Below are 15077 nucleotides of genomic sequence, written 5' to 3'. Positions count from 1 at the left end.
CCCCACCAAACAATCCTGGGATTTCTAAAGGACCATCATATTCCCTTTCAGTCCTTCATTTAGCTAAAAATAAAGGAGTTTTCTCAGATTTAAAAGACGCTCCTGTCCTCTGATCCCCGTGTAGCACTTCTGTGAACCTGAAATACACTCAAAATTTTATTATATCTAATCAACATTTTATATAAGAAAAAAATTATACATATTCCAAGTTTTATGCAGTGTCCCAAGTCAAATGTCACCATTATACTGTGCAGTGACAGTAATACTTAATGTCTCTCCTGATAAATCCTAAAGCCCTCATAAATCCTAAAGAATTGCTTGCCTTTATCACATTTGCGTAACTTGAGTGATCAATAATTCCACCATAGTCTCAGCCTTGTCAATCACTTCTACCTACAGGAGCCCCATCTTAGGGACAAAATAAAAAAAACCAAACGTTTTTGTTCCATAAATTCACAGTTTTGCGTTCTGTAATCATGTATTATCTCCACTACTCTAACCTTGGTCACAGTTCCACAATATCACGCTATTTCCTGCTATGCATTACTCAAATCCTCCTCAGCGCTAACAAGTCTCAGCTTTGGTTTTACCAGAAGATGAAGATCAGCGCTATTATTATGCTGCGGTTTATGCATGCATAAACAAATAACAATTGTAAGAAACGTTAAAAGTCTTAAATATAGGCATGCTACATACCTGAGCACAAGCAAAGGAAGTTTTTGCAAGTCTTCGGACATATGTCTGAGAAGAGCTGAAACATAATTCGACCAACTAGGAGATAAAAAGAAAAAAATTAAGAGTTTTATAACTCTTTATGATGATATAAGAAACTCTGCTCAAAAGTAAATCAGCACGTTTTGAAAATATAATTTTCTGAGAAAAAGTTATTTATCAAGCAGAATAAAACAACTCTAATATGCACATACTAAAACAAGTGGCAGGAAAGAACAATACCATAATCGTAAAAAACCTGAAGATTAAGTAATATCATTACATCTGATTTATTAAAAATCCTAATGATTCCATTTTGATTTGAACTTGGAAAGCCAAACTGATTTACTAAAATCCTGTCAATTCATTTCTGTTTGGAAAAGATTTCCCATAAATATGAGTCCTCAAAGAGCCGGAGTAATTTCCTGCCCCCCCCGCCCAGTACTATGTTTATACAAATATGTTAATAATTACATTTCCACAGTTTTCCCTGTGATCATTACCTAAAAAGTCCCACTGACTTAGTCCCGTACCATGTTAAGGATTACAGACGGATTGGCACTCTTGGCCTAAAATTCTTTATTTAAAAAAAAAAAAGTGGGCAAAACACCACTAGCGATTTCAGGATTAACACTCCGCTTGCCAGATACTATGAACCAGTTCTGTTTAATATCGTTCTCAATGATCCAGATGAGGGGATCAAGCGCACCCTTAGTAAGTTTGCAGGTGACACCCATCTGGGTGGGAGTGTCGATCTGCTGGAGGGTAGGAAGGCCCTGCAGAGGGACCTGGACAGGCTGGAGCGATGGGCCAGGGCCAACTGTGTGAGATTCAACAAGGCTCAGTGCCGGGTCCTGCACTTGGGGCACAACAACCCCAGGCAACGCTACAGGCGTGGGGAGGAGTAGCCGGAGAGCTGCCCAGCGGAAAAGGACCTGGGGGTGTTGGTCAACAGCCGCTGAACATGAGCCAGCAGTGTGCCCAGGTGGCCAAGAAGGCCTATGGCACCCTGGCTTGTATCAGGAATAGTGGCCAGCAGGACCAGGGAGGTGATGGTGCCCCTGTACTGGGCACTGGTGAGGCCGCCCCTCAAGTGCTGTGTTCAGTTTTGGGCCCCTCACTACAAGAAGGACATGGAGGTGCTGGAGCATGGCCAGAGGAGGGCAACGAAGTTGGTGAAGGGTCTGGAGCACAAGGCTTATGAGGAGCGGCTGAGGGAGCTGGGGGTGTTTAGTCTGGAGAAAAGGAGGCTGAGGGGAGACCTCATCGCTCTCTACAACACCTTAAAGGAGGTTGTAGCCAGGTGGGGGTAGCCAGGTGGGCAATAGGACAAGAGGAAACAGCCTGAAGTTGTGCCAGTTGGATATTAGGAAGAATTTCTTCACCAAAAGGGCAGTCAGGCACTGGCACAGGCTGCCCAGGGAAGCGGTTGAGTCCCCATCCCTGGAGGTATTTAAAAGCCGGGGAGATGTGGTGCTCAGGGACATGGTTTAGTGGTGGCCTTGGCAGCACTGCACTGACGGTTGGACTCGATGATCTGAAAGGTCTTTTCCAACCTAAACGATTCTATGAAAAACTATTTTAGAATTGATTCACATCATCTATTTTATTTTTCCAAGATACTGTGGCATATATTATTAAAGGAAAAAAAAAAAACAAAAAGAAACAAAAAACCCAACTCCCAAATATATGAAAACTTTAAAGAAAACAAAACATAATTAGCAAAGAAAAAGTTATCTCCATAGGTTGTGAAATAAGCCATAAAAGCCACACTGCTGGCCAGCACTACAAGAACAGTAGTAATCTGTCAATGAGCACTACCCTCTAGTGGTGCACACTGGTAAGACTTCAGAGATAATTTTAAAAAGTAACTACTCCAGGAATTACTTCTCATTCCCTTTCCTTAAAGAAAAAGAATAATAATTGAAGTTCAAATGTATTTTATTCAATACTTTGTCACCAAGAAAAAGTCTGAGAGGCTCCTAAGAAATCGTGTTCAATTTTAGAGCTTTGTCCAAACATACAGAATTGCCAGCAAGGCGAACAGCTGGTTCAAAGAGGGGAGAAATAAAAAAAAAGCAGAACAAAACAAACAACAGAGACCACCTGTATTTTGTACTCTTGGATAAAAATTCAAGATGCCTTCAGATGTTGAAATGTCTGCATTTCATTAACTGCAGTAAGAATGTTCTCTGAGCATGCATCATTGCAGCAGGAAAACCTGAACAAAAGGGGCAGGGACAGTCTCCAAAGAATGAAGAAAGAGCAAATATTCGAAGACCCCACATTAAACAGCAGTAGCTGTAACTACCACTATGAAAACACAGCTATTTGGAAGCGAAGAAACCATTATAAGCTATGTGGATTGAAGACTCATACAGAGAACACAATAGAGAAGACACTATTGTAAAAGAGTGATCAATTTTCTATAAGCACAGCAATTCAGGAGAGCCCAAGTCCCATTCCTCTGCTTGCAAAAGCGCTGGAAGTGACTAAGTGCTTTGGAAAGCCAGGTACAGATTTCCTCTCGCCTTTGCTATGTGAAATAACACACGATGCCTTTCAGAGAAAGAAATTGTCACTATCTCTGTTGTACTAAGAGTAGGGAAATACAGACCAGTTGCTGATTTACCAAGGTCACAGCTGCCAAATAACTACTAGGTGTTACTGCCTATGGGCCCCAGAAGGGACTTTTGCCCTCAGGCATAAACTGCAGAAGCCTTCTGGTCGCAAGTGCCTGTCCCACACACAAAACCCACCGTATTCAGCACCTTAAGCAGCAGACACCAGCGCTTCTGTTTTCTGGTAGAAGAACGTCACCTGAAGCTCTGGAAGATGTCAAGGCAGAACACGGAAAAAGACATTCATAACTAAGGTAGCACGATTTCAGCAGTATCTTTCACTAGTGCTTTGTCACTAATAATGTCTGCTAGCTTCTCATGCCTTTCAACTCCTACAAACTGTTTGTAATGCACATACCCAACACCAAAAGACTGTAGATCCAGCTTAAAAGATAAGGACATCTCTTCTCCATAAAGTACTGCTTACCCGATTACATCCAGCTATACAAAATGTTGCCGTGTGCTTATACAACACAAACCACATACTGTGTATCCATCTGGTGGGTTACTATCTGTATTTTACCTAAACTGCATGAATACCATTATCACTCAAAGGTTATATTTTCCACTGATAAACAGTCAATTAAATGTGCCAGAGAAAGATCAAACATTTTCACACCTTGATCAGACAAATACGTACGAAATAAGAGCTGTTCATAAAAAAAAAATAAATCTGTATAAAAAGTATGCTTAGAATATATGAATCTTACTTCTTCCCTCAAAAAAAAGGAAACGTCTCATTTTAAACTTGGAGCTGAGGTATATACTGACATGACACAGAAAAAAAAAAAAGCATTTGAGATGCTACTATTTTCCTCAGACACCTCTTCTCCGAAATGATCCGCTGTCACTGTACAGAGAAAATTTCCAATACTTTCTTCAGCTTCATTTCCCTGATACAAAGGTTAAGTTATCTGATTAGGGAAGGAGCTTCCTGTGACTAACCATAAGACTTGACTAGTAAATTAAAACAAAAATTGCTAAGAAGAGTTATTCAAGTAGGTGAAGCCTGCTCACAAACCTACCCAGACTGCTCAGTCAGCTTCAGCCAAGAAACGAGCCTGCAGGGATACCTCGCTTCTAAACAGAAGCGAAAAAACGCTGGGATTTTATTTCTAACGATGAAACTCTCACCTAACTTGAGACGCAAATCTTCTAGTACCACAAGGAAGTTATACAAACTACTAAAAATCAGCAGGCAGGACATTTCTATAATTTTAATTTTAGTGGTGTTCTCAATAGAAGGCTGACTCTTTCCAGGTCATAGCTCTGACGCCATGCTCGTCTGCACCACAGTGTAGATTTTACAGTACATTACTGTACTTTTTATGCTAGTCAACACCACAGTAATTTATCCAACCATAACTTAACATTTGCCTATTATTCATGAAACAATATTTTGATAAAGCATTCTTATTTGTTAGCAGGTTTTTAACTTATTCTTTAAAGATTTTTTTGATAGAAATTAGAGTAAGCGATGAAAGCAGTATTTAAGTTACTGGTAATTACATACAGTAAGTGATGCATACATAAAGTCTAAGATATTTTGAAGTTTGATTACATAAAGTGCTATCTGTAGCTAATGAGCTACACCAATTACAGAAACCAGAAGGCACAATGACCAGAAATAATTCTATTTCAGAACTCTATTTTCAAATTGAAAGATGAAAACTTTTTCTTTTGTTTTTGAACCCCTGATCAATTTTTCAGCTGAGAGAGAACTACTACTTGATTCAAATTAAGTGCTAAAAATTCAGCGTAGGAATATCCATGCTATATTGTAACAAGGGCTCCTGCTAAGAAAATTTATTAAAATGATAATTGTTTTCAAATGTTTATCCACTGATTTCCTCCAATTTAGCTGCTTAACTTTTTAGAAACAACCTCGAGAGCCAAACGCGTATTGCTTGAATCTATTTTCCACGTAATACAAACTGTTTTGCTAAATTATGTTACGTTTAGGCCAGGAAGGTGTCAATTTCAGATAGACACTCCCAAAATAAACCTAGTTATTAAAAATTAAATTTAAATATATTGGTTTGGTCTTTTCCCAGTTTCTTAGAGCAAACCAAGTAAGAAGCCACTGCAGCACTCTTCCCAGTGTATCAACAGGAATATCCCGCTGAAGGAGAAAGCAGGTATTAAGCCAGTGATGCACATCCCTTCCAGACCGAGACTAGGAAGTCTGCCAGAGGCCCAAAGGCTTAGACAGATTTGTGTACCAGTTTAAATAACAGTTCACTAAAATGACTGTATTTTAATTTTATTAATTTATTTATCCCTAAATTTCTGAACACTAAGTCATATAAATTTAAGAAGACTGCTTTAAAGTAGAAATGTGGCTACAGTTTTCAGAAAAATAAAAGCTTACTGTGGAAAAAGAACAGATTTTATTTAAAACATCAGTTAAAACAACGCATGTCGCAGTTCCCCTGAGCAGGGATCCATAGTCTTGACGCATCAACACTCTGTTAACGCTTCCTTACCCGCCCTTACAGTCTTTGCAAGAAAAGCCTCCGTAAACTTCTTTTCCCAGCTCTCTGCTAAGCCCAGCCCTCCACAAACACTCCCTGAAGCTCCCTCCGTTCCAGTCTTCTGCGGTCTCCACAAAAGCAAACATATTTCACTACGGCACCCAACAAAAATTTACTGTCTTCAGTTTCACGCAGAAGTGCAAGTGAGAGACTACACTTTGTCTTCTCCTATCAGGAGAGGCTGATCAGTTTGGCCTTCCATTTACTAATCCAATTTGTTCTAGACCTCAAGGTAAATCTCCAGGGTATTTCATTCTGCACAGACAAGAAGAATTCTATATAATGAGCAGATTACAATTTTTATTAAACCAGTTGCCCCTGAATCTACCCATATCTTATCTCCCTTACACACCCTCCGATACGGGTTCCCCATATAGCACGCCCTCTTGGCTCCTGTCCTACCGCACTCAACTGGATTGCGGTCGGTTCGTGGACAAAGTGCTGACCTATTTTCTATCTACAACTTTTTGCCTTCAAAGGGCTAAAAGTTAATGGAAAGCCAGTTGGGAACAGTTTCTGTCTTCAGGAAGGGTAACAAAAACCCCATAAGGCATCCCTGGTTCTACTAATGCAGGCACAGTACTACAGTGACTTTTGCAGTGGAGCTTATTTCCATAAATTCATAGCAGCCGAAATGCCCAAATATACCAAACTTTAGGCAAAAGTGACTAGAAGGAGAGAAGTAATGAAAGAACAGACTGACTGATAAGGGAAGGGACATACCCCAGGAAGGAAAGAAACTGAAGTAGAATGGAAAAGCGAGCAAGGGGTTAAACGATAACAGAAGACAGGAGAAAAAAAGTTAAAAAAAAAAAAAAAGATGAGAAGAAGAAAAATTCTTCTGTGAATAAGAATGAAATAAAGCAAAAATGAGTAAATATAACATACTTTATGATGGATAAAGCCAGTCTGGGGAGCGGGGACAGGAGATGTGTGAAAAAAAGTCTTGGATGGCCACATGAACTGCTACAGCAGCAGACCAAGTATGTGACATCCTAGTCGGACATCTGTTCTAATTATCACAGCACCTGAAAGACTGAAGCTCCACACAGATTTTGCATCAGAGATTAAAGACAGAATTATTTAAATAGGCATCTGCTGCCACCCCAAAGTTCTTGGAATACTGCAAGTAGTTTACTCCTATGTGTGTGCTGTACACGTCCAAATCCATTGGTAGGGGGGGACCCAAAAGAAGGGAGAGGTGCAGTCTGTGCTAGTACCAAAATAAATGCTTATTCCTGATTTATTCTCCGTTTGCTCTTTAAAAATTATGAGCCACAATGTGCATTCATAAAAAAATGCTTAACAGGCAACTCATTAAAAGCAGCCTAAATTTAGACTTAAAAAACAGACACAAAGCCTACAAAGTTTGCTCCATTGCAAGAGGCACATACAAGCAGGCATCAAGTTTTTTTCCCAAGATTCTGTAGCTAAAATTAAAATATGGACACAAAAGCTGTAATAAAGCTTCTGAAAGCACAACCAAAGTTACAGTATTCACTCCTGTATTTTCTAAGGGATCTAGTTAAAGAGTAAAACTAATTCAAACTCTGCAGCGCCTTCCCCTCTCACATATACACACACACACACACCACCTTTTGCTGCTGCTCCTCCTCATCTCGCCTGTGCACTGCTCTCTTATTTTTAATTGCTACAGGTATCTCGACAAACATTGTGTAAACAAAGTCTGTAAGGGGAAAGCTAAGAGTTTGGCAGCTGCGTAGGGGAACGTTTTTGGACTCCACGCAACCTATGCTGTTAAAAACGACACAGTTTTGTATTCTGCAGGCAAAGAGATGTCTGCAGTACTGTGAGAGGCATGTCCTCTTATTCCCTGCATTTTGTGGAGACGTTAGTTCAGCTTTTCAACGTAGACAGGGCAAGGACGATGTCTTATTTCTTGGCTAGCAACAAAATGCAGGATTGTTCTTTTCCCCAGTTCTTTCTCCCTGCATCTAATAAAAATGAACAAGCAGATCGGCTTATTGTATTAAAGTCAAAATAAGCAAGATGTTAATTTGGAAATCTGCTGGCAGTTTAAAAGTTAAAATTAATACCTCACTCGTATCAGCAGGAGAGTACTAACTCTCAGAGTTAGTGCTTCGTGTCATCTGGAAGCACTGCTTTATCACTCACACTCGATTCAGCTTTTGAAGGTCATCTTACAGCTAAAAGAGCAATGTTTAAGCTTTTGAAATATAACCTTAAATCCCACGACATAGTTGCATAGTGAATTAATAAACAGACACCAGCATAAAGTAGTATAACCAGATTACACGCAAGTCCCGATACCAACATTTTACAAATTGCCACGCTTTCCTGCAAAAATACAAGTCATTAGTCTGGTGAAATAAAAACAGCAGGGCTCTGAATTTTATATACAGCTGTGAGATTCCTGTTACTTTAAAGAGAAAATAAATACAGACAGCCACGAACAGAGCCAAAGCCCTTGCGTCTACTCCGGGTAACGAAAGCTCTGCACCACCAAGAACACTAACGCTGCAATTCCTCTCCGACACCGCTATCAGTCATGAAACCCAAGTAGATATGAGGGAAAACAAGGTAATCCACTTTCACTCGTGATGCACAGCACAAGGCTGAGGAGGGGACGAGGCAGGCAACAAAAGGTATTATGAAATGGGAGCAGGAGCGTGCGCATGAAGAAAGAAGAGAAGAAAACAGCGCAGGGAGAGATTTTTCAGATGAAGAGTGAAAACAAAAAACCCTAACAAAGATTAAAAGCAAGTGAGATGAAGAATAAATTGTCTCTGCTATAAAGCAATCTCGTCAAACTACCATTCCTAAACTGGAAACCTACCCAACATAAAAGATTTTTAGTAGTCTCATTCCATAGTAAATCTGAATTTAAAGCAAAAGTAAACATTAAAGCTCCATTTACATTAACATTTTTCCTCTTTGAAAAAAGTATTTGGAAAAGGCACTGTTAATAAGTCAAATAGGAGTTACAAAAGCAACAGATTTGTAGATATGCCCTATCAGGTCACTGAAGTTAGAATTGAATCTTTCTTTTCAAGTTCTGGTGAAAATAAAAAGCAAGCGAAATGGGTTACAGTTACATTTGAATGCAACTGAAATTTGAAGATGCAGAGATATAAACTCTTATTTCAAAGGCTTTCAGGGAAACATTGAAGCAGAAAATGAAAGTGAAAGCATAATGAAGCCATCACATTTATTCATTTTTCTGAGAGACAAATAGTAGCACCATAAAGCACTGGGCGTATGCGAGACAACCAACATGCATCGATTAATTCATGTTCAAAAAGATGGGTAAGTAAATCTGTACGACCATTTTTACAGAGAGGGGGAAACAGAAGAGGGAATCAAGTAGCTATTCCAGGATTAAAACTCACAGTCTACCACTTACGGGTGATTACACTTCCCATAGGGAAAGTGTGAGTTAAGAGAGGGATATTTTTATTATTATTTTTAAACAGGCCATCTGGTCAATTCTTCATTTACATTCAGAAGACTCAGTTTGAGCAGGAGGAAGAAAGGTTTAGATCAGATGATCTCCTCAGGTCCCCTTTCAATTTTAATTACTGTATGATTAAAGATACTTCTAGGAGTACCTCTCCAGTTTCCTCACAACTTGCCCCAATTTTCTATAGTTTATACAACTGCAAATGTATAATACATAACCAGAGAGCACTTCTAATACACAAAGCTTTTTATCTTCAGAATAGCGTTAGCCTTACCGAACCTGTGTACGCAAACAAAAAATCAATTTCAAAGGAGAATAAAAAGCATCCAGCGCCCCAGTTAACATCAGAAGTTACTAAAAACTAACTCAGAAATAACACACCGATGGCCAAACCCATCGCTAAAGGCTTGAGTCAATTATTAAGGCAAAAATGCGGTAAAAAAAAAAAATAAAAATACAAGACCCAAACACAACACTTGAGCCGGATGGCGGTGTCAGAGACGCAAGCCTTACCTGGTTCCCGGTTGATTTCTATCTCGAAGAAGCACTGGGGCCGGTCCTGCACCCCCATGGCCGCGGACAGCCCCGCCGCCCCCCGTCCTCGCCACCTGGACACAAAGAAGAGGCGCCCTGGGCAGCGGCCGTGCACCGCCCGGTCCCGGTCCCGCCCCTCGCCGGGCTCCTCACCCCCGGCTCCCCTCCCTCCCTCCTCACCGAGGGGTAAAATGACACCGGCGCTGCCAGAAACTCCAGGCGACACCTTCCCTTCCCCTCCCCTCCCCTCCCCTTCCCTCTCCGCCCCGGCGGGGCCGCGGCGGCGGGAGGGCGGGCGGCGGGAGGAGGCCGGCGCGGGGAGTTCACCCTGAGGAGAATTTGTTCCTCTCAATGTGGGGAGGAGGAGAAGGCGGGGGGGGGAGGAAGGGGGGGAGCCCCATCAGCGCTGCCCGCCCTGCCCTCCCCCGGGCAAGGGGGCGGCCGCGGCCTTACCTGGCAGCTCCGGCGCTTTGTTCCCTCGCCGCGCCCCCCTCCCTCAGCCCCCGCCGCCCACGCCGGAGCCGCCGGCCCCGATCGCCATTAACCGACGGACCCGATGGCCCCGCCGCCCGCCCCGCCCCGGCACGGCACGGCGCGGCGTGGCCCCGCCTCCCCCGCCGCGCCGCGCCCCGCCCCTCCCCGCCCCCGCCCCCGCCACGCTCTCCCGCCGCCGGCGCGGCGCCCTGAGGGGACGAGGAAGGGCGGGAGCGCGTCCCTCGCCTCAGGGCTCCTCAGCGCGGCGGGACGAAGCTTCCCCCGTCCCCTTGCCGTGGTCGGGGGAGGGGGACGGGGAGGAAGAAGCTGCTTTAGAGAATAAATCCCATCGTGAGCCCCCGCAGGGGGGCATCCCCCTTCCGCGCCCTGGCCCCGAGCCGTCACGCCGGTGCCGGGCCGTGGAGCTGAGCGACTCCTCCAGCGCTTCGCCCCTTTATTTTGAGAAGCCTGAGCGGTTTTGCAGAGATGTCTCCCTCTGAAGGGAAAATATTTCTGCGAGCACAAAAAAATAAAACCCAAAAAAACCCAACTCGGAAGATTTTGTATGGGAAAATGTTCGCCGCGATGCATTCGTCAGGGCTGTGGTAGGACTCCGGTTCCCCTTCAACAAGGCCGCTCCAGCGGTCGGCATGGGATGATCCTGTCCCTTCCTGAGCCTCAGCCCTGCGTAAACTTATCCAGGAGCCCAAGAAAATTTAAACCAAAGACATTTTAATTATTGCAGCAGGCCATCGGTAATTTTTTCTGAGTTTGGGATGTTGGACCATCCCAGAGTGTGGAAATGGTAACTTTAGCAATCACTGAAGTGTCAAACTGTTCAGAAAGGAGCATTCGGTCTATAAATCCCCAGCCTGCTACATCCTTCAGGCCAAGTTCCTTCACACTGAGGATGCCCAGCAGCTTAAAGCAGCTTTTTGTGTAGCCCCTCATATGCATTTAATGTATGTAATTTCTCCTGTAACAGCAACTTTGTTCTCATCCTTACAGAGACGGGTTTCCTGGGAAGGCAGCACCTCCGGCATGGCGTACACCCTGCTGTCCCTACAGCCCTCACACAGTCTCCAGCTAAACCACAGCCTCACCACTTGGTGTAAAAAAAAAAAAAAAGTCTTTTATTACTTCCAGAAAGAAGTTTTGTCGCTTTCTAAGCAGTGAGGACACTCTTCTTCAGTCCTCACCACCCGAGAAGCAAACCGTTTCCGAATGCTTTCCAAAAGTTGTACAAACCAGAACTCCCTGCGGTAATTTTACCTGGCAGCAGTATCCGTGGTTATGTCCTCGTCTGAGGAGAAATTCAGAGGTCTTAGATTAAAAAAAAAAGTGCTGAGAATACAGAGTAGCAATACTGAAATCAAAGGATATTTTAGAAGTTAGGAACGCAGCAAAGTAGGATTGGTTTAGGTGTAATTTATCTACAGCTTTAATGGCTGCTGTCACTATAGTATTTGAGCATCTCGTGCAGTTTTAACAACCAGATTCTGTCATTCTTTATTATGTCTAATAACATGATTGTCCCTAAGGAAGCCTGTCTTTGGAGCTGTCACATAGGTTTGCTGGTCCTTTGGGGATATTTGCATGGTGAGCTGTCACACAACATGAAAAAAATGTAGCACAGTCTGGCCCTGAATTATTTAGCCGAGAAATGCTCTTATAAAGTAGAAGGGTATTATTTGCCTCACCGAGCAACAAAGCTATGAGAAATTAAGTGAGTTACAGTAAGTCTGAAGGAATTCCTTTCCAAAATTAAAATTTGAAAACACGTCTCCTTGATTTCCTTAATCTTCCCAAACAATAAATATCATATGTTTGGGTTTTTATGTTTGGGTTTTTTTTTTCCTCCCGAGCTGCAATAAACTATTAATCCCCTTTTACCTGCAGTCTCTTGCTTTTCTGTTTTCAGAACATGAACTTGCTAAAGGCAGATGAGCAAAGAAATAAGCAAAAGACTCAAAAAAGACATGGAAATGTGCTACTTGCTCTTCATGCAAGTAGCAAAGACTGTCAGCAATAGAAAAAAAAAAAATTAATTTCAAGCCCTGATTATTTTAACAAAGAAGCAAATTAGAAAGAAGTTCTGATCCCCTGGGAGATAAGCTCTTAAGATCATCTCTAGGCCTAGAACTGATAAATATGCAGCTTGGTGGAAGAAAGACATGGCCCAAAAAAAAAAAGTTTCCAAAGCACATCTGAGGCCAGCCTTTTGAAACATAGAATCATAGAGTCGTCAAGGTTGGAAAAGACCCTTAAGGTCATCGAGTCCAACCGTTAACCTATCACTGCCAAGGCCACCACTAAACCATGTCCTCAAGCACCACGTCTACCCTTCTTTTAAATACCTCCAGGGATGGAGACTCAACCGCTGCCCTGGGCAGCCTGTGCCAGTGCCTGACTGCCCTTTTGGTGAAGAAGTTTTTCCTAATATCCAACCTAAACCTTCCCTGGCGCAGCTTGAGGCCGTTCCCTCTCATCCTTTTGTTGTTACTTGGGAGAAGAGACCGACCCCCACCTCGCTACAGCCTCCTTTCAGGCAGTTGTAGAGAGCGATGAGGTCTCCCCTCAGCCTCCTTTTCTCCAGACTGAACAACCCCAGCTCCCTCAGCCGCTCCTCACCAGCCTTGTGCTCCAGACCCTTCACCAGCTTCGTTGCCCTTCTCTGGCCACGCTCCAGCACCTCGATGTCCTTCTGGTAGTGAGGGGCCCAAAACTGAACACAGCACTTGAGGGGCGGCCTCACCAGTGCCCAGTACAGGGGCACCATCACCTCCCTGGTCCTGCTGGCCACACTATTCCTGATACAAGCCAGGATGCCATTGGCCCTCTTGGCCACCTGGGCACACTGCTGGCTCATGTTCAGCGGCTGTCAACCAACACCCCCAGGTCCTTTTCCGCCAGGCAGCTCTCCGGCTACTCCTCCCCACGCCTGTAGCGTTGCTTGGGGTTGTTGTGCCCCAAGTGCAGGACCCGGCACTGAGCCTTGTTGAATCTCACGCAGTTGGCCCCAGCCCATCGCTCCAGCCTGTCCAGGTCCCTCTGCAGGGCCTTCCTACCCTCCAGCAGATCGACACTCCCACCCAGATGGGTGTCACCTGCAAACTTACTGAGGGTGCGCTTGATCCCCTCATCCAGATCATCAATGAAGATATCGAACATGAAACACTGAGTTGCAAATGAAGATTTTTTTCCTAGTGTTGCTGTCTGGGAACTGCTGCAGATGCTATTCTGGTAACACCCTGCGCCCGTTGAGACCAGCGACACAGTCCCCATTGATTTCAGGGACTATGGACGGAGGCTGTTTGAGGGGGATTAAGGTCTGCGTGGCAAAGCAGTATAGTAATGAATAATTGCTGCTGTATACTACTAGTTTTTGATAAGCCATAAATCTGTGAAACGCCCCCTTTTATAGGCTAAAATTTTCCCAGCTATGTTCCAATCCTATACACAACTTCTGTGTGCACGAAGAGCAGCGGACCCAACTTTATTCTACCTAAAACCAACTTCAGAGGTTTCTTAGTGCTACATTTTATGCCCAAGAATTCATGTTGACAAATCTTGGCTAAAAGTTGCCTTCTCTCCTGAGACAGAGCCTGCTTGGCTACAGGCGTTTGCAAAGCAGGAGGGTGCAAAAGCCTCTGCTGCACAGTTACGCATCCTGCGTGCACATCAGGGTAAAGCTGCTTACATTAGGACACAGTCTTTATTTTCCAAAATTGTCTTTGATTGCCCTAATAATTACTAGTCTACGTGTGGCCACGAAAGCTCGAACTAACCAGCTTTTAGTTCAGGTATTTGTAGAGGCTTTTCCTGATCTTTTTGCAAAGTCCATATATAGAACCCAAGTCTGAAAGCAAAACCAAGCTTTTTTATGAGCAACAAGTTGTTGCTCAGTTCTCTCTCATGCTATTTTAGATGTTGCTGTTGCAGTTACATTTTATTTAAACAAAGACAACACTACCCAGGGCCTAGCGTCTGAAAACCCCTGGTCTGCCCCTCGTGTGCTGAAAATTTTCTTACCTAATTTGTGATTTGCACGCCCATTAGTTAGACAAGGAGGAGAAGGAATTTTTAACGTAGCTTTTCATTATCTGGGGCGTTTTGGTAGGGGAGGCGGCGCTCAAAATACTTCAGCGAGACAAATTCACGGCTGCTTATTCGAGATCTCGCTCTGGAGCTGCTCCGCGCAAATCCTCATCTGCTGCAAACGGATGCGAAGCGTTGACACCAGGAGGAGAAGTGACTCAGAGCTGTTCGCCAGGGTCACTGAAGTTTTGAACATCGAGAGATGGTGGATAAAAGAGCCAGAAAATTCTCGTTAAATTTTAAAACTCGTGTTACTGAAGAACAGACGAGCACCTGAAGTGTTTCCTTCAATCGTTCAGTCAACGCAAAACCGTTTCTTCGGTATTTTTTCTGAAGAATAAATATTGCAGACCAGAATAACTGAAAAAGGGCTTTAATTATGAAAAGCCTAACTGCTGAGCAAACAAGAAGTTAAAAGTGAAAAGCTGACAGGCAGCTATCTGTTAAGCAAACTTAAGCAGTGAGAAGGCGCTTAATTAAAAAATACTCATGTCAGCATTTGCACGCGGAGTTTAGCATGTTAAGGGGAAGGAAATAGCCTGGGGATAAGTCATAAACAGTAAAATCTATCAGTTCTACGCTGCTGATCAAAATCCACACCGTGGCAGTAACATCTGACATTTTTCCAGACGTTGAATGCCAAGATATTGAAGGTCTGTGCAT

The 15077-nt window shown here is 43.4% G+C and overlaps 1 protein-coding gene across 7 annotated transcripts in view; it reads right to left on the bottom strand.

The window, feature by feature from the left end:
• NKTR (natural killer cell triggering receptor) overlaps positions 1-10370 on the bottom strand; it is a 44397-nt gene extending 34027 nt beyond the window's left edge. For 2 of the 7 annotated variants that reach the window (XM_087731518.1, XM_087731526.1), the window contains exons 1-3: positions 10296-10370; positions 9822-9916; positions 697-771 (exon numbers count right to left, since the gene is read on the bottom strand). In XM_087731518.1, the coding sequence (XP_087587644.1) occupies positions 697-771; positions 9822-9879 (133 nt within the window). In that variant the 5' untranslated portion in view covers positions 9880-9916; positions 10296-10370. Of the gene's footprint in view, positions 1-696; positions 772-9821; positions 9958-10022; positions 10043-10295 lie in introns of those variants that run through there. The other 5 variants (XM_087731494.1, XM_087731509.1, XM_087731504.1 and 2 more) reach the window with 4 other exon arrangements.
• Positions 10371-15077: the final 4707 nt, after the last annotated feature.

The sequence above is a fragment of the Nipponia nippon genome, unplaced genomic scaffold, assembly GCF_047370975.1.
Source record: "Nipponia nippon isolate SJK-2023a ecotype South Korea unplaced genomic scaffold, ASM4737097v1 scaffold_1, whole genome shotgun sequence".
NCBI lineage: Eukaryota > Metazoa > Chordata > Aves > Pelecaniformes > Threskiornithidae > Nipponia > Nipponia nippon.
This window is presented reverse-complemented; position numbering and strand designations above follow the sequence as displayed.